At 41.1% G+C, this 26,167-nt stretch overlaps 1 protein-coding gene across 2 annotated transcripts in view; it reads right to left on the reverse strand.

Annotated features, from left to right (window-relative positions):
* Window positions 1-12,187: 12,187 nt before the first annotated feature.
* The window catches only part of LOC136000974 (ADP-ribosylation factor-like protein 8B), a 30,272-nt gene continuing 16,292 nt past the window's right edge, over window positions 12,188-26,167 (reverse strand). Inside the window, exons 3-7 of one of the 2 annotated variants that reach the window (XM_065655017.1) lie at window positions 21,539-21,612; window positions 21,079-21,172; window positions 18,900-18,967; window positions 15,337-15,407; window positions 12,188-12,527 (exon numbers count right to left, since the gene is read on the reverse strand). In XM_065655017.1, the coding sequence (XP_065511089.1) occupies window positions 12,478-12,527; window positions 15,337-15,407; window positions 18,900-18,967; window positions 21,079-21,172; window positions 21,539-21,612 (357 nt within the window). In that variant the 3' untranslated portion in view covers window positions 12,188-12,477. The remainder of the gene's footprint in view (window positions 12,528-15,336; window positions 15,408-18,899; window positions 18,968-21,078; window positions 21,173-21,538; window positions 21,613-26,167) is intronic. The other variant, XM_065655025.1, reaches the window with a different exon arrangement.

Below are 26,167 nucleotides of genomic sequence, written 5' to 3' on the forward strand. Positions count from 1 at the left end.
CCATAACACCTTGAAAACTCTTGCTCTTTACATGCGTGCCTCACACCCTGCTATAGGTCAGCCAGCTTCCCTGCACTCTGCCGGTCACAGAAGACACATCTACTTCTTGACTCCCACACCAGTAATCTTCAACCTGACCAGCTAATATGAAAACATGTCTATCACTTTAAACACTCTCCAACCTGGAGCAATGCTGGGAGGAATCAAGGAGTTGTTAGGTTTCCCAGTCTCCTACTTCAAAAAGTGGTAATATATGCAGGGAAGGGATGGCTTGACATTTGCAAGTGACCTTAAAAATAGCTTTATCTCATGGCAAGCTAAGGTGAAAGCAAATGAAAACGCTTATTTGCTAAACAGAAAGCAGAAAACACCATTTGCAAAACATAAAGCTACAAATGTGCAGAAATGAAAATACATGAGCGTTTATTTGTTAAGTTATCCCACACTTGAGTAAGGAATTTAGCAAGTTTTCTGATGCTGATGTTTTTCACTACAACAGCTCTTCACACTGCCCTGGGAAAAGCTCAGACTTCAGGCTGAAGCTCATTAATACATTATATCTTATATTTAAATAGAAAGTGCCCTAACTATCATACTATGTATATGTGTGTACGTGTGTGTGTGCACCTGCACATGTATTTTTTACCTGTGTTCTGCTGCTTTAGATTGAGAGCAGATAGGACACTAACCAACCTTTTGGAACAATGTTTGGGGTGAGTTTTTCCTGAACCCTGCCTTTGAGGGAAGAGGGGGCTGTTTTTCCTCAGTTCTTCTCCCTTTCCCTCCCTTCTGCTGTGTTCTTTTCCCAAGCAGACCCAGCTCAATATCATTATTTTCAGAGAAAGCCACCATCCATCTCACTTCATCAAGTAGGCTGCCTGCTGCCAATTGCCTCTCATCCTCAGGAAATAGCTGCTAGTACCATTTCCAGAAGGAAGGAAAAATTTCTAGGACTAATTACTCTCCAGTTACGTGCAGAAAACACAACCCCTGTGATATATTTATAATCTCACAGCATTCAAAAAGGCTAACATCTTGCTGTCTAAATGGAAAGCCAGGGACTCTGTTCTAAGAAGTCTGAATCTCATTTCAGATGGAGCAGAGAGGGAAGGACTATAAGAAGGAAGGTGGAAGTAGAGAAAGGTGATCACACTCCTCAGCAGAGATTTGTGCGCAATGTGGCAGGACAGAAATGAGGTGTGACTCATGTTCTGCTCAAGTGGATCTCTATTCTTTGTAATTATCACAGCAGAATAGAGTCTTGTGGATAATCTAAAGCCAATGTCCTGTTTTCATTAAAAGCAGCAGGAATCCTCCCACTGATATCCACAGACTCTGGCTGAAGCCTCATCAGCCCGGCCCTGCCTCACTCTTTCTGTGGGGTTTAAGGCTGGCAGGCGGAGGCCAGCCAAGTAAAACAGTTCACCCATGGCTCAGACACCTCACAGCCTGGTACATTAACTTAAATTGCCTCCCGTTTCTGTTGAACGCAATACTGAGACTGTGATCTGCAGCAGCTGTAGTGCAGGGCCATCCTATCATCTCTCCTGTGAGGTCAGCTCTGGCACAGGATTAGCATGAAGAAATCGGCAAAAGAGCTTCCTCAGCTGCAACAGCTCAACCACCATCAAAAAAAATCAGTGGGAATCAAGAATGAGAGGCCAGGAAGGTGCAGCCCCGTGTGAGCCTGGCACACAGGAGTGGCATCGGAGGAAGGGCAAGCAGCAGTAAGTGAAGCAGACAAATGAGCATCATTAGGGAACAGCACAAAAAAAGGAAGTCAGATGAAAGGAATGAGGGAAACGGTCACATAAATCTTCAGTCCCTTTGTGTATCATATTAATTTGCATGGTTGTTATTTTTGTGGGGAGACATTTTTTTCCTGAGGAGTAATCTGTCAGTTTTCATTAGCCCCTGGACCAGCAAGCCTCAGCCTTCAATGATGACCTCCAATTCTCCTCCCCGAAAGGTGCCATTCCCGCACTTCAGGTTTTGCACAGCATGTCTCACTGTTTACACTGTCTAATAGACCAGATTGGCTGCACTTAGCACAAAATAAGGGACTTGAGCCTCAAACAGTGTATCTGTGCCTCCAGTGACTTCAGTGGCATTTCACTGATTCATAACAGCTCAGCATCAGGCATTTAATTTTATCGCATTAAAAACTAATGGCAAAGATTTTACCGTGCCCATTAAAAATCTCCTGTTAAAGGCTTAAAAGTACAACAATTAAATGTAATTAAAACTATCCACTACAAATATCAATACATTTTGTTCTGTACAGTGTGAAAATATTTCTTGCTGTTCCCTCATCTTTCATCTCTTGTTTTAAAGACATTGATTTATTAGTTTACAGCTTCAGTAAATCGAGAAAGCCTGATGCTCAGACTTCTTACACGTGACTTCTGAGCCTCATTTCTCAAATGTATGGCACGGTTATTTTGACAGTTATGCTAGATTTCTTTAAGAATCAGCTTTCCATCAGTTCAAATGCTAGAGCAATATTTTGCCAGTGTTTCCTTCTTTTATGCTTAGTTTAACATAGACTGAACTACAACTTTGAACTTTGTTTTGGTACATGTAAGGAAGTGTGACGGTTTTGACTTTATTCTCAATTAAGACCAATTAACACACACCAGGAAGAAAATTCTTAGAAAAACCAAGCCCTTTTGAATGATAATTCCTCTTCTCAGTAAAGTCTTCCTTGTTCCCCAGTTCCTTTAATTTGCCTTTTTCACAGCCACTTTTAAAATATTTCATGACGATCATATAAACATAAAGGCAAAAAGGACTTTAATGACCTTACTATAATTCGACTTTGAAAAAATACTCTAAAGGAAGATTTTAAGCCATGAAGCTGCAAGCATGTATAGGATTAATTGCTAATCTCTTTAAAATATAAAAGTCATAAATGTATTCCATGTTCTCTCTCCGTCCCTGCATTTCTAAAACAAAGTGTTTTCGGAAAGAATGGTTTATTCTAGCACTATAGATCTTTCTGAGTAGTCTTTATTAAATATTGCTTTCTTGAAGCATTAAAGGTACCATTCTACCTCCACTTACAGGCCATTCAGCTCTGAGTTTTGTGTAATTGATGCAAACAAAGCATGTAATAATGTTTTGTCAAATGCATGAAGAACAGCTTTAGGACTTTTTAGTCATAAGAGAAAAGAGAATGAAGAAAATTTAAGAAGTTAAAGAAGGTTAAGAACATCTTAGGTGATTTTCATTCTTCCAATGCACAAAAATACTTACGCCTTGTCTACCTCCAAGCTTGAATTGATATGCTAACCTTAACCTTTCGCAGATAAAATAGCTTAACTTCCTAGATTACCAAACAAACTGAGTATATTAGCAGCTATGTGGATGATATCTATAATAGGTCATGTGAATTTGTTGATGGTTGTGGGTAAAACACGAAGTACGTCTGGGTGTCAGGCACATATTTAAGCATCACTGTATTAACTAAACAGTGTCCGCAAACAGAGATTTTATGTTATACCCATTTGCTTTTCATTTAGCCTTTTTACAAAAGAGGCAGCTGCTAAGCCCTAAGGTTGAAATTCATAATTTGTAATGTTTCAGAAGCTCAGTACTGGTTGGGCCATAAACACTGAGAAAATCTCAGAGTGTAGGAAAAACTCAAAAAAGTCAAATAGGTAGGACCTGAGGTAATAAATAGGTTAAATAAAAAGGCTAAAAAGCTCACTGCCTGGAATATCTGACTTCCTCAAAGCAAAACTAACAAAATCAAGCTCTCAGGTCCCAGAAGACAGCCCTTCTAAGTAGTTCATAATAAAAACATACTTTTTTCCATTTCATTTCATGGCAGACTTGCTTTACAGTGCCAGTAACTCATCGTTCTCACAGATTATGCAGTTTTATATGGCAAGTAAAACTTACTGTTTGACTAAGCCATTTCTCCACTCCTCAGGAGGTCCTCCAGCAAACTAGTGGAGTTTTCTGTACAGCACAAGAGAATAAACTGTCTGATAAACAGATGCACGATAAAACTGTTTTCCTTCAGCCAGTATGGAAGCTGAGGTTGTAGAAACATGAAAGGTATCTTAATATGACAGTCTTCAGATTAACATTCAGGCCCAGGATGCTCAAGGCACCTTCCATCTGCTGCATACCAAGCACCAAGGAAATGGGCAGAGCGATGGTTTGGGAACTGAGCTTTGAAGTGCCGAGGAATGGGACTTTGATCCAGGATGGCACGTACTGAAGGCTATCAGATGTGGAGTGGTATCACAGGCTCTTAATTAATCTGATCTGGAAGCGGAATTTTATGGCACAGTATATAATAAATATTGAAATACACTTGGACCATCTTGACAGGTTCCTTGTGGAGCACTTGCAGACCTCCACACAGCATGAATGCAGCAAAAATACTTACAGTTAATCTGCATTAATCTCTACAAAAGAGAGGGCATGTTGGGCTCTTTCTTCCTTGTGACTGATGACCTCTCCTGACTATTTTTGACCTTATTCAAATAAGCAGGTAGCCAACTAGCCATCTGCATGTACAACTATATGTAAAGTACATAGATGTACAGGTGTACATCCAATCAAAGTAGATGTTTGTGTGTTTGGGGCTGCGTGTGGATCAAGACCTAGTGTGTGGATTTGAGTTAAAGGTTTAAAAATAAAGGTAACGCATAAATTTTAAAAACAAAGTATACACCTCTCTAGGTATTGAAAATGAATGACTGTTCTCCTGAAGGTCTCATTTTAGCTATTTTTTTTAAAAATACACTTTCATATGGTCCAACAGATGTCAAGAAATCATTTTTGTCTATAAGCAATATACATTTTGCCACTTCATGCACTAACATATACCTTCCTATGCTGTCTTCTGAACTGCAGAAGCGCCAGGTCACCTCTTCATTAGTCAGAAAGTCGGCTCTTTATTCATGCCTGGGATTTCTGTGTCCATATGAGAATAGAAAGGTGAAGAAAAGCTGACACAAAGTGACCGTCCGCTAGGCTTTACTACATCTGCTAAAACTAAAGCATAGCTATTTGACTGTTTTAAAACACTCCATTCAAGTCCTACTGCCATAAACTTGGGGGATAAGACAGATGAAGACAGGTACAAGATGCTGCATAAATGGTCTTGGGATCTACTCCAGTCTCTTTTTCAGATTGGAGGACAACCTCTCCACAGCATGCAAGGGGAAGAACCTTGCTCAGGGACTGCTCTCAGCAGTTGCTATCAGCATTAAGGGGGACAGTTTGATTCAAAACATAAAAGCTCTTTTATTCTTTAATCTCTGTAACAAGGTTCTTGGTCCAATATGGCTGTACCATGCAGCCTCCAAATCAAGTGGCACGCTGCAAATTTGCATTCCTTGTCCTTTAATTGGTAAATAACTTTAAACACCAGCAGTGCATGTGCCTGCTTTCACATTGAAGGATGGATTAGGGAAATGTATTAACTTGTTTTCCAATTCAGTGAAAACACTATAGCTGACAATGAGCAAAGAGTCAGGCAATGCTGCTTAACAAACCCACTTACTTTAAGTGCACTTATCTGTAAATACCTTATTCCTGAAAAAGTATACTGCCTACATAGATGTATCATTGTGCTTCAATTTTTGAAACTGGAAGGCAGATGAGATACTCTCCTCGGGGACTATTTCACAAAATTGCGCACACTAGGTGCAATCTGGTCCACTCAGTCAAAAAACAAAAGCATTTTCTAAATGCCTGTCTGTGAGCCCCAGGGATGAGCTGTCTCTGGCAGCAAGGATTAGGTATTCAGAGATGACAGAGGAATTGCCTCCCTTTTTCTTCAACTCATGAGTGTGGAACTTTGACTCCACCATGGGATGTGCTGGACACTGCAGCACAGCCCATGAAAACAGAATCATGAGGGCAGCAGTTCTCAAAGGAGGTCTTAGGTGCCCAAAGAAACATTTGAATTGCTACAAGGCCCCATAACTTGTCCACGCTATCGTGGCCTTGGAGAGACATTGGCAAAGTCAGTATAGAGGTGGCTAACCCTTACGAGTGGTTTTGTTCAACGCAAATTAAAATGCTTCTGCTGACACAGGCCCCTCCATAAGGCCCAAGGCAACAGTCCCACCCAACAGCAGCCGAGCAGAGCCTGTACCACTGGATGCCACAGCGCTGTCCACCCTCCTGAAAGTCAAGCTTCTGCAAAGTCTCTTAGACACAAACAGTGATCCCAGCCCCTTCCCTCACCAGCCTGAGCATGCTCCCGTGCCAGCAACAGGTGTGTGCAAGGAGAATTACCAAACCATGCAACAAAGAGCCTGGTGCCCTGTTCACCCTGGGAGATACTATACAGCAGGGCAATATCCTTCCTCATTCTGCTCCCTCTCTCCCTCTGAAGTGAAGAGCAGAGACCCACAGATGGCTGCTGTGAACTGCACATCTCCTGTCCCTTTGCCCTTCCAAGCCAGAAGGCCTGCAAGGCTCAGCAACCATTGAGCCTTGAAGGGCCAGCTGGCCCCAGTCCTCTTAGCTGCCCTGTGGCTGTGGTGACATCAGCCTTTGTCCCTTTCCACTGACCAGCAGAGAGCTGCTCAGCAGCCATACCTGGACAGGCAAGAGAGGCAGCATTTGCCAGAGTCAAGTGGCACAGAAGACACAATCACACAGGTAGAGAAAAGTCTGAAGAAAAGTGGGAGGTTTGGACACTATGCAGCTCACAGCTGCTGCCGTTGCCTGCTGCTTGGCTTGGCCTGGCTTTCAGTTTGCTCTCCCCACGCTGCTCCCACTATTCTCCTTCAGGCCAAAGTTGCTGACATGCTGGGCACTGGCTACAGAGACCATGACCACGAACAACGCCCACAGAAGTGCTCCATTTCCAGTCCAAGTGCTGACTGCTTCAGACCACATCAGAAACAGAGGGCAGAACAGTTTGGGTTGTCAGGGGTTGGCTTCATGGCCCTTTTAGAGCAACTCAGGAGATAGGAACCAGCATAAGGCACCTCTTCACCTCAAACATTCTGCCTGCTGCCTCACACCTATCTCCCACCCAGCTTATCCATATCCCAAGGCTGATTTATGAGAGTCTTTCCCCATGGAAAGTCTACTTTCCAAGAAACATTTGGCTACTGAGCTTGCAAATGCTCATATTGCATAGATAGCTCTTGGGATATATCTTCTTGCTCAACTGACCATGCTGACCAAGACAAAGGAGACAAAGAAGTGCTCTATATTCAGGCTGAGAACATCCATAATCATCAGTTCATGGGTCAGCTGTGTTCCCCCTGTTTATCCGTTTTGAGATTGCTGTGACAGAACAGTGCTACTAATCCAGTAGTGCTACCTACCCAGCCTTGCAATTCTTCCATGGTAGATGTATCTGCAAAATGCTCATGTCAACAACCTTTCCAGCATAATGCACACGTTCTGGAGGGAGCAAAAATGCTGCAGGCCATGCCATGAGGCACATCAATAGCCTTGGGAGAACTGTGGCTGGTGAAGGGATTATCTCAGATGGTATACCACAAGTTCATTTTTTCTCACATACCCATCCCACAGGGACTGCTTTCCTATTCAGTATCACTTCTTAGTCCAGTTCCAAACTCCTTTTTCTTCTTGGGATCCTGTTTGTGATGCTGTAATGAAGACGGACTGTCCTCAAGAAGTGGGACATGATGTTTTCTTTCAAGGTGACTTTAGCACCTAGAAGACTGTGGACTAAACCCATTTTGCCAGGAAACAGTTGAGTGCAGAGAGAATGGAAACAACATAATAGACTGTTCATTTTGTGCAAAACCCACACAAGAATGAGTACAAGGCCTTTCCAGACCTACCTTGGAACTGACCAAGTCTGAATTTGGCTCTCATACGAGCTGAGCCTTGTGAAACATGCTAGATTCTGATAGTGCTGCAAATAGCTCCTGAACAAGGCTTAAAGCCAGGACAGACATGTATGAGTCACTTGCCTGAGTTGCAAGAGAAGATGGAAGTCTTGGCAGGGAGCCAAATGAGAAAGGCAGAGCTCAGTATTTTTGAGGGCAACACCATTGCTAGTAGGTCACAAGAAATCTGGAAAGGCTTCAATCGAAAGCTGAAAGCAGGAGAGCTTCCAGTCTGTCTAGACTTGAGGGACTGCAGTCTATCGTGGAGTCCATGAGAGACTCAAACTCTCATGAAGACCTTGTGTCTGTGCTGACAGAGCAGTGTGTGACTCCTCACAGATGTCCCATTTCAGTGTCTTCTGCAGTGGAGGAAGAAAGTCGTCCCACTCTGTCCCATACCCTGGTGGCTTTTACATGACTAGGGCTTCTGATAATCTGGAATACTCTTTTATTTTTGTTTATCAGTGTTGGCTGGTCTGTGCCTCTAGCCTGACTGCATGATGACATGAATCATTAGATTTGGACCATAATGCAATACCATCTCTTGCCAGGGATAAAATTTGATCGTATCACATTTGAGGACACATTATGTTGTTCTCATTCATTGCCCCACAGATCTGAAAACCATCCTTCCCCCTAAGTAAGGAGGACGCATCTCTCCTCACACTTCGCTTTCAGTGTCCTGTCCTGCATCACTCTGTGCTCATGACCTCTGGCTCCAGACCAGGTTTGCAGGCACTCCCCGGAAGAGAGAGTGTCAGTGCATTAGGTCCCAAGCACAAAAATGTAACGGAGCAACACCATGGCTCCTGTCAGTGTACCCCAGGATCTTTGAAGGGAAAAGTATAAATGTGTCCTGCTCTTTGAAGGCATTGGAGTAAGACAAATCCTTAGGAAGAAGTGCAGCGCAGACATACTGTATAGAATGCCACATACTGGCTCTAAGGCATGGCTTGGCCTGGAAACCACGGTGCAGAAAACTAATAACCAACAGCCAGTCCTTCACCCATGTCCCATTTCCCTCACGTGCTTTTGAGCCATGACCACATGACCTGAGCCAGGCAGAGTTTGCTTTGCAGGCGCTTGCAGGATCACAGCGTGTTACAGACCAGACTGGGCCACAGCAAGAGGCAGAAGAGCCTTGTCGGAGAGGCTGGCCAAGGGTACAGTCTATTCTGTTTCACACGCTTTAAAATTTTGGGGTCACTATACAACATTATTGTACACGTTCCATTGGCCTGCTCAAAAGTCTTGTGACAGCCGATATGTACACCCTGTCCAAAAGTGCAGAACGGAGGCATTCCATTCAGCATGCTGCTCAGGTGACCAAAGCAGCAGCGTTTTCCGAAATGGCTTATTCAGGAACAAATTATGTATGTGTCACTGCTCTCTGCAATAAATGTAGGAAGTTTTATAGTGCATTTGATAAAAAACTTGACTCCGATTTGGGTTTTTTTATATCATTTAACTAAAATTTTATGTTCATGATTACTTTCTACAATACACAATGCAAATCGAAAAGAAATATGGGGAAAGTTACATCGCTAGCAGGAAAAAATAAAAGTGCTGGAAGTAAAACAGATGGTTGGCACCTGCTGGTTCTGTATCGCCCTGAGTAACAGTTAAGCTGTTCCTAAGCTTGGAGAAGGAAAAAAGGGTAGGGAAACATGTCTGTATTGCTGTTACACTTGTGCTATTTTAGGGCTCTTGACATTGTGGAGTCTGGGGTTACGAGCTGTGCCTAAACTGAAGGTTAGTCCCAAGTTCCTCAACTGTCCACATTCCCCAAGGCTGCTCTTCTCCCAGCCTGGAGGATGCTGTACACATAGGCCAGACTACCACCCTCACACACGCCTGGGGATGAGGCATCACCACCTCGCAGGCAAAGCCAGAGCACGACAGCAGCTCCTGCTGCTCTGTCCTGCAGTCGGCTTCTCAGGAGTGCTGAGAAGCAGACAACAATCACGGAGTGGTCACTCCATGCATCTCCACACCTTCCCTGCTTCTGACACACACCTAATGTGGACCTGTGCAAGGCACTGCACCACATATTGCTGTCTCAGCAATGCGACACTTCCTGCACAGAGGCCACTTTGCAAAGAAAGTTTGTGACCTTTCCAGATAACGTTGCTGCAATACTGTCTTCAGTGGTCCAGACCTCTGCAACACTTCCTGGCCATATGCAGTGTCAGAAACAGGACGTCAGAGTTGTCAGTCAGCTACGATTCATCTTTCCCACAAAGCTATTGAGTATGACAGTAAACACTCATCTTCATCTAAACCCGTTTTGAAAAATTACTTGAAGGCAAGTTGTTGAAAATCAGGCTGTTTGAAATGGGAACAGCAAGGCCAGTGTCTGTGCTGATTTGCCTTAGGTTCTGATACAAGGTCACATAGTAGGAGAAATGAGAAAAAAAATCAACATATGTTGTATAACGGGATAATTTTAATAACAAAATTGCTCATTCTCATCTCTTATTCACAGAGATTCATTCAGCCAACCTGGAACCTAACCTCCTCCTTCCACAGGTTGTCTTTAGGTTGCATTGGTACTTGGTGACATGTACATCACATAGAGGGAGATGATAACTTCTCATCTAGTCATCTCCCAAGGAAATACTGCATTGAACAAAGCAAGGGAAGGACAGGAGTCAGCACTGCTTTTTTCACCAGTGCTGTCTTGGAAAACTGGCTGGTTCCAATCAACCTGCTAAGAGGTTTCTTCCATCCCCACAAACCCCCTGCAGCAACGGGGCAAGAGAGGTCCAGACTAAGAAGTGATGCAGTAAGATTTGATATGGAGCTCCTATGCCAGAAGTAAAACCTTGCATGCCATGATAGTGGGTTGGAAGGATGAGGCACTACCATCAAAAAGCACAACTACCAGAAGGATATTGAGACCACTGGTACAGAAGTGGCTCTTCTCTCACATTCTATGCATGATGACTGCAATTCCAGTGCCTTTTGCAACAGCTCTACTACTTTAGAAGTCCATGAGCAACAACAGTGTTCAAAATTCATCAATTTAGCCATCTAATGCTGTTTTTTCAGCATACAAAATGTCACTGGATGGATTATATTTCAGATTTTGGAAGGTCATTTCCAACATCCCATTTCAGGAACATCCATCATTTACTTATTTACTGAGAACTCAGCACTTAACACATAGTTAAATTATTTTCATCTAACTGTAGAAAAATTAGCCCCCTGGCCAGGCTTCTGCAGGTAATACTGCAAGTATTTATGAACAAGGGCAATAACCCATCATGTTTGTAGTAGCATTCCTGTGACACTCGAGAAAGATTTTATGAAGTCTGTGCAGTATGTTTTATGCAGCTTATCAGAGCCACTAGCCTAAAAGCATCCTCAAACAGTCATGATGCTATTTTTATAGTTCACGTACCTAATTGCAAGAACTGTATAAATGACTTACGACTTTTTTAATACTATAGCAATCAGTCCACTTATCACATCATTAGACCAGCATCCCAGAACTTCTCCCTCCTAGATCTGCAAGGGTCCTTCAAACATTTGGCCACTGAGCACCTACCTTGCAAAAGTTTTAAGTCTATTATTTCTTGACATGGAGTTTCCATATTTCATAGAATTTCCAAACTCACAGAAGAATTCCCATCAGAGTGCTTCTAAGTGTAGCGCTTAGAAGCAGCAGGTGTCTGTAAGATGTTAGCAAAGCATCAAAATTTTAAGAAGTTAATTGCTCTTTTAATCTCTTTCAAGAGAACTAATCCTTCTTCAGAGCCCAGCTATACTAGGCTGCATCCTTGAAAATACTGCAAGGTTCAGGAATGGGAAGAGTAGTCCAGAAGCACTGTGAAAGTTATTTCATTTACAATAAAAATGCTTAGGAAATCCAGGAATTTGGAGGGTAATAATGTCAGAAAAGATGCACATCATCTCACCTGCTCTCCCTCTGTATTTTGCCCTCTGTTTAAGAGAGGAAAACAGGCACTGCAATTCTACACTTTAGATTCCAATCCCAATCAAGGATGACATGACTGTCTAGAATTTGTTTTATTTTTCAGTTCCCAAAGAATATTAATAATTTACATCAGTGACTGGAAAATCTAGATAACTACAAATACACGACCTTGGAAATAAATTCTCACCAGCCAGAGTATCTGAAAGTGTTCTGATTAACAGCATTTTGTTCAAATAAGATGCTTTTAATTATGGTTTTAATTGGTTATTGATACTTAACCACAGGTGCTTGTAGAGAAAACATTCTGTATGAATGATTACATGGTACATTCAAAAAAAAAACACAGTCATATCTGTTTCCACTGTGCAGTTTATTCAGTTTCAAATTAGAAAAAAATTACTAAGGATTTGACAATTCACATGCATGAACTCAAACATTTCTGCCCAAAAAAGTATTGGTTTCTGTCATACTTGTATTAAGGCGTTCAGGAATCTTACCTAGGCAGATAAATATCTGGATTTTTTTAAAAAAGAACAAAAATAGAGAGACAAGCTATAACTCAGTTTTACTTCTGTTAACAAATACGACCAAAGTGAGTCCTGGTAGTACACAGTTGCATTCTTTATCTTTTCAGTTGTGTAAAGCTGATACAAGTCAAAGTGATTGGGAAAGAGTTATCTTCAGCAAAAGTTTTCTTCAACAGTGCCTTGACTTGGAGTGTTGAATAAGCCATTGTAATGTTATGTCTGCCAAGACAGATAAAAGAAAATTAAAATCTCAACAGCCTGCTTGCAGAGTGTAAAAGGACTACAGAACACCAGCAGGCTAACACAAATTAAAAAAAAAAAACAAAATCAAAAAACAAACAAACAAACAAAACCACCCACAAAACCCCACACAAACAAAATCCAAAAAACACAGGCTCTCCTTTACACTTAATTAAAAATTCAGTACTTAAAACTCCTGGTAGGGTTTTTTTCTGTTGTTTTTGTTAGTTTTAAAATTATGTGTATTTTGTGTTCTTGAAAGATGATGACTGACATCAAGTTCTCTAAGCCACAGATGAAGAACTGTTGGAAAAAGCAAAGATTGAAGATGTCCATAAAATGGACTGTAAAATCCAGTAAGAGAACAGAAAAGCAGAAAGGCAGAAATACTCAGCCAGAAGGAAAGAGAAGGGCAAACATCAGACAAGCCATTAAGAAACCATTTAGGTAGGTTGCAAGAGTCCAAGGTCTCTGAAAGACATGCAACACTGGACTAAAATTTGATAGCTGAAATTGGTACCCCTCCTGACACAACCTAATGCATTGGGCTGAAAACTGCAGCAGTTCACAAACTGATTCATGAGCAGATTAGATGTGCTTGCCTCAAGGCAGTAACATCTGTCAGGGAGGTAGGAAGGATGTCAGGGGGCAGCAACAGCTCTAGCCCTCAAATTTAGATTTGTTGCCACATCTGTCCTAAGTTCAAGACAGCACTCCATGAATATCCTGGCAGACCAGCTCAGGCACTGACACCACAGACAAAAGCATTGTGTGGCATCTAAAACAAAGCTAATAACTATATACTTATCTTCTACAGTCTCTCAGAACACAGAAACTGTCAGCCTTACACCTACACCTCCTGATGGGACCAGTTAGCCAGGCTGCAGTTTGCACTGAAAAATGACTCATCTCATTCAACTGCGTTGACATAAATCAAAAATGCAGAGGAAGAAGACAGCTCCCAGTCTGCTCCTTAACAGTCTAGTAGTTTCAGCACTTTAATAAGCTAAATAGATTTTCATTATAGTTTTTCATTATAGTTTTCAGTCCTTTGATCTCCCTAGGTTCTTGCCCAACCTCTTTTCAGTTTCTCAAGGTCTTCCTCAAACATGGCACACACTGCTCCAGTAATGCCTGCACAGTTCTAAACGCACGTGATTTATGCAGTCTGCTCCCAGTCTGCTCCTGTTATTTCTTTGGGCAAATATTCAGGAACCAGTTCAGCCTTTCTAGGCACAATGTTATACTAGAAGATACTTGCCTGATTCTCAGTCAGGATTTGAGTCTTTTTCATCAATACTCCCAGGACTTCCACAAGTAAGTGATTTACATGGTTCCACAGTAGTGATTGTTCTTTTCATGATTTTCCCATTTGCAAACGTTAGTAAGCGTTTTTTGCATACTTTTCTCCTCCAAGCCACTCATATAAGTGAGCCAGGATCAAAATCTATTTTCTCCAGGATCCTTTCAGAAATTAAACTATTTTTATCAGTTTCTAGTCACAATACCACTTTTGAGGTCCTCTGCTGCAGCCTTGCCAATCTGATGAGAATCAAGCACTGCATTTCTAAAACCTCAGCTAGCTTCACTGCCCTTCACCTATGCAGATAATCCTGTTGTCTTCCTCAGTCCTTATACGCCAAAGTCTAATCTTCTCTACTGTAACAGTACATTCTGTGTATTTCCCTTACTCAGAGATAACTGGTGCACGCCAAGCTGCAGCAAACCTGGGTGTGGTCTCCTTCAAACCAATGTCCTCAAATGGTGTACACCATTTCCAAGAGAAGTCCTCACTGCCCAAAGTGTCCCCGCACACACCTGAAATCTCCCGCGGTTTTCTGAAGCCTGGGTGTCACAGTATAGCCTCCTCATGACCTCTACCACCTGGTCCTCTGTGCCTAGGATGGAGATTTCCCCTGCTGCTGAGAGAAACTGGCTTTCCTCCCATTCCCGCTCTCACGGTCTCTCATTCAGCTGAGCCCTGCAGAGCTGCCCAGCTCTTCTAACGAGTCTGGCTTCCTCAAGAAGCAGCTATAAATATCCACCCAGGCTGTATCCTCCCATCCAGCACCACTTAGCAGCGTGCAGGGAAGGGCAGCACAGAGGCAGCATGTCCCCAGGCAACTGCTGCTGCTGGCTCGGCCTGTCCTTCACCCCTTTCTCCTGCCCTGTGGAGCGAAGGGGAGAGCATGACAGAGGAGAGGGACAGGCAAGTGGAAGAAAGTGGGGAGAGGAAAGGTCAAAAAGCAAAGGCAGATGGAAGACAACTTCATGGAGCTTTTACAGGTCCTCACTGACTTCAGGATACGGTCTTGGTGTCTCCAGAAGAACAAAAGCACCAGTCCCTCAGTTTGAGGAACACCACCACTCAGCCACACGTGTAAGGCCTGCTTATAAAGTAAAATCATGGATGGAATAAAACACCAAAATTTTTTAAGAACCACCTAATAATTGGAAGGCCTTCGTATCCAGTTACTATTTTTTCAAAAGTAACAGAGTTTTTGTGAGAGATTCAATTACTTTGGACTTTAAATATGCTTTTCCAAGGCCCCCGTCAAATTCATTTCTTCGTTTCTCATGGAACTAAATAATTCTACAAGTGACTTTTAAATTATGCATAATTCTATGTTAAAACAAATACAATCGTATGCAATATTTGCAACAAAATATTTCCAAGGAAATTGAGATTTTCAGTTATATATTTGAGTTAGGTATTAAAATAGCATTAACATTTTTAACATCTGATCCAAAGTATACACTGATGATGCTGTAAGAAAAAGCAGCTTACCGATGTTATCCTTCTCTTTACAGGAAATAGAATAGCAACAGATTTCTCTGTCTTGAATAGCTGAAAGGTTTCTACAGAAACAAAAATAATAAAATAAGTAGTTTTATCATGCCATTAAAACTGACAACAGAAATCTCCATTAAATTATATGTTTTCTGCTTTTTACTCAGTGGGTTCAATTCTATCCTCAGATATCAAATTTTAAAAATATGCTACTGCACAAAAACCCCCCACATTTCTTAAACTATGAAGATTAAAAGGTTATAAAGTCATTTCACAAAAATTCAAATTTGTCATTAAGTCAGTATAATAGTGAATAATAAAAACACAGAAACCCATGAGCTGAAAATAACACTTTGTAGTGGCAACCAAGTAACATTACCATGTCTTAGCATTCACCTTTCACTCTTTTTCACTTAGAATTCAGAGTTTTTACCTCTAATAACTCTTACATCAAATAACAGTACTCAAATGATCATACCATTAATCTTCTGGATGTTTATTATATCATACTTAATTATATCAGATCTGATTCCTAGTGAAAGGATTCCTCTACATTTAGGAAGAAACTAATTCCTGATTAACTTCTGTTTCTTCCTGCAAATTTCCCTATTGCCCTCAGACTTTCTGAGCACTTTGTTATTTTTTCGTTTATTTATCCTCACACAAGTGACACAGACATGCGGGAAACAGATTATGTTCCTGGAGCAGACATGGAATGGAGGCACCAAGAAGGAAAGAGTCTTGAGATCACACAAGAGACTCTAATAAACAAGAGAACTAAATAGTGACCTCCTTGGACTTCAAGAGAGCAGATTTGGCCTCTTCAGGGATCTGCTTGGAAGAGTCTCACGAGATAAGGTCCCGTAGCAAAGAAGAGCAAAGAAAGCTGGTTAATATTCAAGTATCATCTCCAAGCTCAAGAGCAGTCCATCCTAATAAGCCTGGATAAAAAGCCAGGAAGCATAACTGGGGCAAAACCCAATCACAAAACCAAGTGTACAGTCAGTGGAAGCAGGGACAGGTAACCTGGAGGAATACAGAAACATTGTCCAGGCATGCACAAGACAGCCAAAGCCCAAATGAGGTTTGATTTCCTGAGGAATGTCAAAAGCAACAAGAAAGGCTTCTACAAGTACATAAGTGACAAATGGAAGTCAAGAGAAAATGTGGGCCCACTGCTCAACGAGATTGGGGACCTGGTTATACAGGATATGGAAAAGGCAGAAGTACTGAAGGCCACCTTAGCTGGCAAGATTAGCCCTCAGGAATCCCAGGTGCCAGAGACCAGCAGGAAAGTCTGGAGCAAGGAAGTTGTACCTGTGATGGAAGAGGATCAGGCCAACACAAACTGGACATAGAGATGCCCATGAGCCCTGGTGGGATGCACCTACAAGTCCTGAGGAAACTGGCTGATGTCTTTGTGAAGCCACTCTTGATAACCTTTGAACAATAATGGCAACTAGGAGAGATGCCTGAAGAGTGGAGGAAAGCAAATTTCACTCAGAACTTCAGAAAAAGCAGGAAGGAGGACCCAGGGTACTACATGACAATCAGACTCACCTTGATACCTGAAGGTGATGAAGCAACTAATCCTGCAAACCACTTCCAGGCACATGACAGACAAGAAACTAATCAGGAGCAGTCAGCATGGATTCACAAAGGGGAAATCATGCTTGAACAACTCAATAACCTTCTACAATGAAATCTATAGCTTAGCAGATGAGGAGAGAGCAGTGGATATTGTATACCTTGACTTCAGTAAGGCTTTTGACACTGTCTATTGTAATATCCCCATAGATGAGCTGTAGAAGTATGGGCTGGATGAGCAGACACTGAGGTGGACTGAAAACTCATTGACTAGTCAGGCCCAGAGGGTGGCAATCAGTGGCACCAAGGCTGGTTGGAGGCCAGTAACTAGCAGGTGTACCCCAGGGATCAACACTGGGCCCAATCCTCTTCAACATCTTCATCAGTCATCTGGATCATGGGGCAGAGTACAACCTCGGCAACTTTATTGAAGACACAAAACTGGGCGGAGTGGCCGATACATGTGCTGCCATCCAAAGGGACCTCCACAGGCTGAAGAACTGGGCTGACAGGAACCTCATGCAGATCAACAAGGGGAAGTACAAAGTCCTGCTCTTGGGGGGCAATAACCCCAGGCACGAGTACATGCCAGGGGCCAAATGTCTGTTCTCAGACACATGGTGTGACCTGTGGAATTGTCATATGCAGGGATTGGAGTTGGACTCGATGATACTTGTGGGCCCCTTCCAACTCAGGTCATTCTATGATCCTATAAAAGCGGTTTTGCAGAAAAGGACTTGGGAGTTCTGGTGGACACCGAGTTGAACAAGACCTAGCAATGTGGCAAAAAAAGCTAATTGTATCCTGGGCTGCATTAGGAGAAGTGTTGTCAGGAGGTCAAGGGAGGTGATCCTTCCCCTCTACTCAGCACTGGTAAGGCCATACCTGGAGTTCTAGTCCAGTTCTTGGCTCTCCAGTCCAAGAGGGACATGAAACTCTTGGAGAGAGTCCAGTGAAGTCCCACTAAAATCACTAAGGGACTTGAACATCTCGTATATGGAGAAAGGCTGAGAGAGCTGGGACTGTTTACCCTAGAGAAGAAAAGGCTCAGGGGAGATCTTATTAAGGTGAACAAAGATCTGAAGGCAGGCTGCACAGAAGATGGAGCCCAGTGACAAGAAAAAAGGCAATAAGCACAAACTGAAACAAAGGAAGCCCCCTCTGAACATAAAGAAACGCTTTTTACCTCTGAAGGTGACTGAGCGCTAGCAAGGGTTACCCAGAGAGGTTGCAGAGTCTCCATCTTTGGAGATATTCAAAAGTCGTCTGGTCCAGGGCAATCAGCTCTAGGTGGCTCTGCTTGAGCAAGTGGTGGACAAGATGAGCTCCAGATGTTCCTTCCAACCTCAGCCATCGTGTTTTTCCTAAGTTACAGTTTATTTGCTTATCTTTGGATCATGACTCTATACTGCAACTTCACTTGACTTCCCATTGATTAAAATTATGTGATTTGAGACATAGAATCCTCTTCTGCAAAATTAGTGCTAAACTGGCCATTTTTACAAAATTGTACATTTCCTTTACAATTACCCTTACAATGCACCAATTTAAGTCAGTTTCAGTAATTCATAAGTATATGCTTTGGATACATGCCAAAAATCTCTGAATTGTTTGAGTTTACAGACAGTAGTTTGGAACAGTTCTGTGCTATTGCCATTCAAGCATTAAATTGCCACTACAATGTATTCTGAAAAGTGTGAGCTTATTACTATCTATAGTGGTTGTATCTTCAGTGATGGAAAAACAGGATTATCTGAAACAACCTTATACAACTGAAACAAAAATCAAGAGAGGTTCAAATCTACTGCAGTTATCAGCCTAGATTGCTATTTCAACTGCCAGCAGAGCTCAGAGTATCTGAGAATGTAAAATGGAATCTGTTATAGCTGGTTGTTGCCATAGACTACCAACGATTTTCTCTCACATATCAAATTTCACAGTGTCTCAGCTTTTTACACAGGCCAGCTACTTACAGTTTCTCAATTAACTGCTTTTCATCCAGTGCACCTGGGAGGTCTCTTTTATTTCCAAGGACTAAGACCTGAAATAAATATTCATGATAAATTCAGGAGCAATAAAAGTTTGGTTTTGTCTCTAACCATTTCTTGGCGTTACTTTGAATCTTGCAACTAAGTACTCAGAACACAATAGCAGACATATTCAAAATGACCAATGACTGTGGGAGCGTCATGAAAATCCTGCTCCTAGTCAGGGTCAGATATTGGATGCGCACACTCTGAAAACTGGATCCAACTATTTCTGAGTGTATCAGTATCAGAAGTCTCCTCTGGAAGTGAATCTCTCCATTCTGGATGGCACTATGGGATGGTGTCAGATCGCACGCAAATAAATCTGGAGGAGAACACGTGCCAGGTGCACTCAAGCCACCAATGGACACTCAATTCACAGGTCCAGAATAATGTTAATCAAAAACAGCGCCCCAGCAGTAGAGGCTGAGTCCTCAAGCCTCAGACATGATTCTCTCTATGGTTTTGCTCCCCTGCTTCTTAACACTGACATACTAAACAGCCAGGCATCCAAACCACATGTGACCCAAGGACCAGCCAAATGACTGATTCCTCTCCCTCCATGTTGAGCATCCATTGTAGAAATCAGAAAGGCAGCCATTAGGAATTAAGTCTGAGAAACAGAGAAAATTTACTGACCAGATGCTGGAACTTAAAGAGTTTCTACACAACACTTTAAGCTTCAAGTATAAATTAAGGTCAGATAAATGGGTTGAGCACATTCTAAGATAAAGTAAGCAATGGAAGGTTTTTCTAATTATGGTTGCATTATTGTTTTCCAGATGTGTTACCATTCTGAGTCAAGACTGCCCCATTATTTCCCATGAACCTCGACCACATTAAAACCCATTACTTGCAGTCTCAGATTAATAAAGCTACCTTAAAATCTATAATGCCAAAGCCTGAGTACAATAAATTGAAGGAAGTTCAATACTAGTTAGAACTTATGAAGAAAAAAGTAAGTAAAAAGTACATTACTGCACCTTGGAAATTACTGTGCTGGTCAGGCTGGGCAATTGGAATGTGATATTAAAACATATAAAAGGAAAGCAATTTAATTAAATAATTCTGAAGATATGAGAGATCTGTCATTTCAGGAAGGAAAAGTGAGAAGTAAAACAGGACGTGAAGACAGTACAAAGGGCAGACAATGTCCCTTGACATGAATAGCATGACTAGATTTCTGTGGGATTTGTTCAATAGGTATGGAACATAAAAGAACACAACAATAACAGCAAACCTTATAAAAAAAGATGGAAAGTCACTTGAAAAATTCTCCTTCAAGAATGGATGTGTAAGAACTTTATTCTCACAATGATTTTGTGTTGGCTGACTGTCTACTCATCCTCAGATGACTTTGATCACTTGCACTGCCCAAGTGCCCAAATATTTGCTTACACAAAAGGCACCAAGCAAGAGCCATCAAGTTGTAACTTCTTCCTGATTTGTATGAACACCTGCTTGGTGATGTCAGCATCAAAGATCAGTGCCAACCTGATGGATTACTACTAGGTCTGACTTGGCAGATAACATTTAATTAAATAACATTAGTCTGTACCTCCATAATTCCTCACTAGAATTTCAGCAGAATATACTATTCTTTGACACTTCCTACTGGAGAACAGATGCATATTTGCATTTTTTCCACATAGCTTAGTTTGAAAAACTAAAAAGTCAAGAAAAAGTCAGGACACTTAAATGTCAAGTTCATCCACAATCTCTGGAAGCAGAAGACACTATTTGATGTTGGCATCTGCCAGTCTTCAGAAAGACACATCTTGCATGCCTTAAGATACTGCCAGAAACATATCTGGGTCACTGGTTCAAACCCAGCCAACAAGGGGACTGACTGGAAGTAATGACTGTCTGATAATGCCACACGTGAAAATTAATTTTTTCCAAATGTATTCTGACCTTTAGATGAGAAAACGTGCAAACACACTGCAGCACTGATAAGATGCTGAGTCCTCTGAAAAAATGTCACAACAATTTTTGTAAGAGCACTCAATGTATCAGGGCTGCATCATGTTTAAACCAGTATTTTCAAGAGTCCAGAGGAACCAATTCATGAGGATTTAGGCTACACTGTCTACATTCAGGTAAGAATAATAATCAGAATACTTACTGGAATTCCATGCAATTGTGGCTTATCTATCAAACTGTGTAGCTCATTCCTTGAAGCTTCTACTTTTTCTAAGTCCGCTGCATCCACCATGTAACTGCAATGGGAATATAGTTACTTATGTTATTGTCCATTACTTGCAGCAAGTTGCACTAAAACATCTGAAATGTGAAAAATGTGTTCACATTGACAACAGCATTAGAATGGTCCCAGAGTTGTGTAAGTCCTGCATTTATTAATGCAGGAAGATAAAGAATTAAATACAGCCTGTGGGGGGAAAATGGCCTAGAACATGAAATTACTTATATATCAGGGTTGCTGCTTGTATAAAACACAGTACTTTTATCGTGTTATTGTGTTGGGTCTTCTTATCTGATGGAGGTGGACAAGAAGAAAGGCATATCTATATTAATAATATATATTTTAAAATACATTTTGTATGGGCATACACAAGAAAACTTACACAACGGCATTGACTCCTCTGCAATAACGCTCCCACATACTGCGAAATCTTGGCTGCCCTCCAATGTCCCATACCTGGAAAAGGTAAGAACACCCCAATTCCAAAATGTTTTTGAATCACACAGTACTAACAGAACAGAAGAACACTTACATGCAGCATGCTGGTTGTATTGACAATGCCTAAATGTAGGCAGGTTTTTTTTTTAAGTGACTGTCCTCAAGAGACTGGAGGTCTCAGCCCCTTCCAGTCAATAAAGGGCAACAAGCGTATTCAGGGCAGGTCAGTCCTGTGACATTAACAGCTACAAATATCCATTTGGACAACACTACCCTTTCCCACTCACTGCAAGACAAGTCTTACCCAGACATGAAAGCGAACTCTTGCAAATACACAATCTGAAGTCTAGAAAGAATAGCATCATTGTATGAAAACAGTTACAAAGTCATATTTTTTATGGGGCTAGGGAGACCCGAGTTAAGAACACATCACGCCTTCCACAGGATAAAGGCAGATGTTAAGGAAATAAAGAATTGGCCGGAGAGCAGCCTGATTGCACGTAAAGGCTGATATACGCTAGGGAGCTCCAGTAACTCCCCAGCTCTCCCATTTGTCCATCAAATGTGCTTTAGAAGACACAGGGATTAACTGATAAAAACCAGAATGGACACAGTAGTGTAGGTAGGGTAGGCCTGAAGTGATTAATCAGTGAATCTTAAGGAAACTCAGATTCTGCTTGGGATTTTATAAAGCTCCAATCCTGCAAATACTTATGCATGCTATTACTGTCTGGCAATCCCATTGAATTCCTTATTGTTACATGGCTAGCACAGTATTTTTCTGTACGGGAGTTACTTATTCTGCTTTCCTTGTACCAATTCAGTCTTTTTGGTGGATGACAATAATCTTGTTTCAAAATTTCTTCCAAGATCAAAATACCAGGGAAAGGACCTAAATCATGCAGGCAAGGGCTGTGTGATGACGCAGCTCTTGCAGCTACATCCAAAGACAGCTGTGAGTGATACACCGATTAAAAGTGATGAACACCAAAAAATAAAAGGAATTGATCTGTTCCTATGTCAAAGAGAAGTAATTACTTCTTACTTTAATCAGATTTAACTATCAAATGTATGTACAGTATACCGGACCTAGGAAGCATATCCATTACACCACAAACTAAACTTGGAAGTAACATACACAGAAGCAAAATTTTCTTAAGAGTTGTCTTCATATTTATACTTTATAAATCCAAACATATTAAACCTGCTGGGGCAACACAGACTTGCACAAAACAGTGAGACCTAACAGACCCTTGGGATACAGCCTTTTTCAGCTCATGTGGACTATGTTTTTAATTCCACAATCCATAAATCATATTTATGTATCAATTTCTCTGTCATTTCCCACACCTTATGTTCATATTTTAGAAAGAATTATTTCCCAATTCACCATTAAAATCATTCCCTGATTGATACCTTACCGTTCCTTCTGGCATAAAATTAGTATAGCACCTAAATGTAGACTGCCTTTGATCCCTTTTATAAGATCCATAATTTTACATATGAAAGAGAGTTGAGTGAACTTCTGACCATGAATTTGGTATCAATTACTATCTGCACTGACATTCGACACACTGTTTCAGAAGTCTGAATAAAATAAACTTTTTATTTTAAAAGCTTGAAAGAGATAACTACACAGTTCAGTATTACAGTTAGATGACAAACCTCACACCAACACTAATTATTCCAATAACTCATCAGACCTTGAAACTATCAGTAACCATCTGGCGCACATCTGTGTGTGTGTGTCTGGAAAAAGAAACTAAATTATTTTCTTGGTAGATCCCAGAATAAAGAAGGGGAAAGAGGACAGGGAAGGCCAGTAGTAAGATTAGATTTTTGGAGACTGACAGTGATTATTCCTGGTAGCCACAGAAAATCTACAAGATGATATAGCCTGGACTAATCATAAAATAAATAATACAAGATAAAACAATACTGGTTTTGTGCTTGTTAAATGATATACTATATACTACATTAAATTGCACTGCAGAACAAGCACTATTATCATTAGGAGAAAAAGTCACCTTGAAACAATGGAAAGATAAGTCATTTCCAGTCAGTTTCCCTAATAAGGCTGATAGCTATTCATTAAAGTACATTACATGAGGGATGCAAGACAGAATAAGTGTTTTTAATAGTGTTTGGGAATCAAGTTTGTCAGTATACTAAGTTATAATTATCTGAAATAGGGAAAGAAAGAAAATAAATAAATAAAAATCTTCACCTCTTTGCCTGTGATACTTAACCGGTGCTAGCAGTAACTTTCTTATAGTCTTTACTATTTTGAATAGCCAATGACAGAGTTAACTACTTTATTCAAAACAGAAATCTCTGCCCCAAACCATTCCCACTGTACATGACTGAACAGGCAAAACTGTGAGAATATAAGATGCACCCAGGAAAGAAAGCGGAGAGTTCTTAGTGTTAAAGAAGTTGTCTTGCATGGGTCTTGCATGTTTTGTACATCACTTATTTTTGTATCCCAGTATTTAATGTACAGACAAAAAGTATATTCTGTGTGTGAACTGGGAGAGGCAGAAGACTACAGCTTAACCACAGAATATACAGCTAGCTATAAAAAGATGTTTATTTTGTCTGGGTGTTTTTAAAAAAGACTGGACTTCAAATTGCTCCCATGGCTTTCATTGGTCCTTCAGGAATAAAATTTTAATAATATTTAAGAGATAATTTCATCCCACGCTTGTAGGTATGCACTCTTATAAAATAATGCAATATTTTAATTTGTAAACTAGATGAATCACCATACTTTGGGATCATCATTTACCATAGTGGTTATACTTACCTGTTAAATCAAAGCTTTCTAAAACAGGAACATCTCTGGATATGTGTCGTGTTCAATTTCTCCATGTGGATCTAAGGCTCCTTCTTAAGACTGTAGCTATCAGCTGTGTTTAAGGAGCAAATCCTTTTATCTTGCACAGAGGGTGTATCATGACAGCTGACCAAAAATGCAGCTGGTGAACAGGTTCAGAGGTTTTTGAAAGCTTCCAGTTACAGGAAGGCTCATTAACACTCTTGTTGTGTTTCTTTTAATTAGCTTATATTGTGGCAAGGCTTGAGCGTTAATGAGAAAGTTGCAGGAAGGGCATTTTCTACATGTCACTTTTACATGGCTTTTTTCAGACATGCTGGGTACGATTTTTTTGTGGAGAGAGATGTGTACAATGACACAAGTAACAAGCAATAGGACGACAAGTGGAAACAGCCTCAAGTTGCATCAGGTGAGGCTGACTGGATATTACGAAAAACTTTTCCACTGAAGGGATTGTCAGGCATTGGAAAAGGCTGCTCAGGGAATTAGTTGAGTCGCCATCCCTGGAGGTGTTTAAAAGTCATGTAGATGAGGTTTTTAGGAACATGGTTTAGAGGTGGACTTGGCAGCGTTAGGTTAACAGTTGGACTTGAGGATCTTAACGGTCTTTTCCAACCAAAATGATTCTATGATCTTTATCTCAATGTCAATGCATTGGTTCAGTACCTACAATCTTGAGGTAGTCAGTGAAGCCTAAATATTTATTCAGCTGACCAGATGTAACATCTTCTTTAGGATGACAGAATTACACTCTAGGCTAGATAATACTGGCTAGAGCTCCTCTGGATATTATTAAAGGAGCTTAACCCTCATTGAAGACATAGCTGTTTACATTCAGGCATCCTAATTTGCAAGCTAAATCCAACACTACAAATATTTGAACTGAGAAATATGTTTCTGCTTGGAAGTATTCAGAAAATATCAGCCATAAAACCTAACCTGAACTAACAGATGAGGAAATTCTAAACACAGAAGAGTATTTGGGCAGAATACAGTAGCACCAGCAACATGCAACACCATGTTGTACACAGGCAAGTCCACATATACTGAGATGTGACTAATGAGCTTATGCATACACAGCAAGCAGTCACAGCACTCACAGCCAACTCAATGTGTAATGACAGGGAGTAACTGAAAAGCATGAGATTCATTCCCCTCAACTTCAGCCACCTAAAATGCAGGCATCTAATTCAAGTGACTAAAATTTCTCTGTGGCTACTGAAGAGCTCAGAGGGCACCCCCAGAAGGAGACGTCTGCATCTCTCTTACCCACCTTGCCCACCAGGTGAACCAGCCTTGCAAAGCACCCACTGGTTGCCACCAAGTTTAGACAACTGGCTCAGGCTGGTGTCCTCCCTTTCTCCTGGCTGAGGTCCAGAGAGACAAATCCTAACTAGTCACCTATCCTAGACTGGAATCTTCAACCAGGAATGTTCGGCTTCCCCATCCAATAAACAGGAAGAATAAAAAGAGCTTAATTAAATCACCTTAAAATTTTTAATAAATTGCCCTGTGGATACAAAACTAAAGAGCCTTACTTGTACTACCGGCCATGTAAACTATTATGGAAGTTAGAACACATTATTGTCTTAGAATACTTACTACCCATCTATTATCCTATATTTTGGAAATGCCTTTACAGTTGCTTTTAAAGCTGGTTATGCCACATGGCCACATTTTCTGCAGGCAATACTTCCCAGAACACTATGCTCTTCAAAATCAGTCTTGGTCCTGTAA

This window comes from Caloenas nicobarica, chromosome 1 (genome assembly GCF_036013445.1).
Source record: "Caloenas nicobarica isolate bCalNic1 chromosome 1, bCalNic1.hap1, whole genome shotgun sequence".
Taxonomy (NCBI): Eukaryota; Metazoa; Chordata; class Aves; order Columbiformes; family Columbidae; genus Caloenas; species Caloenas nicobarica.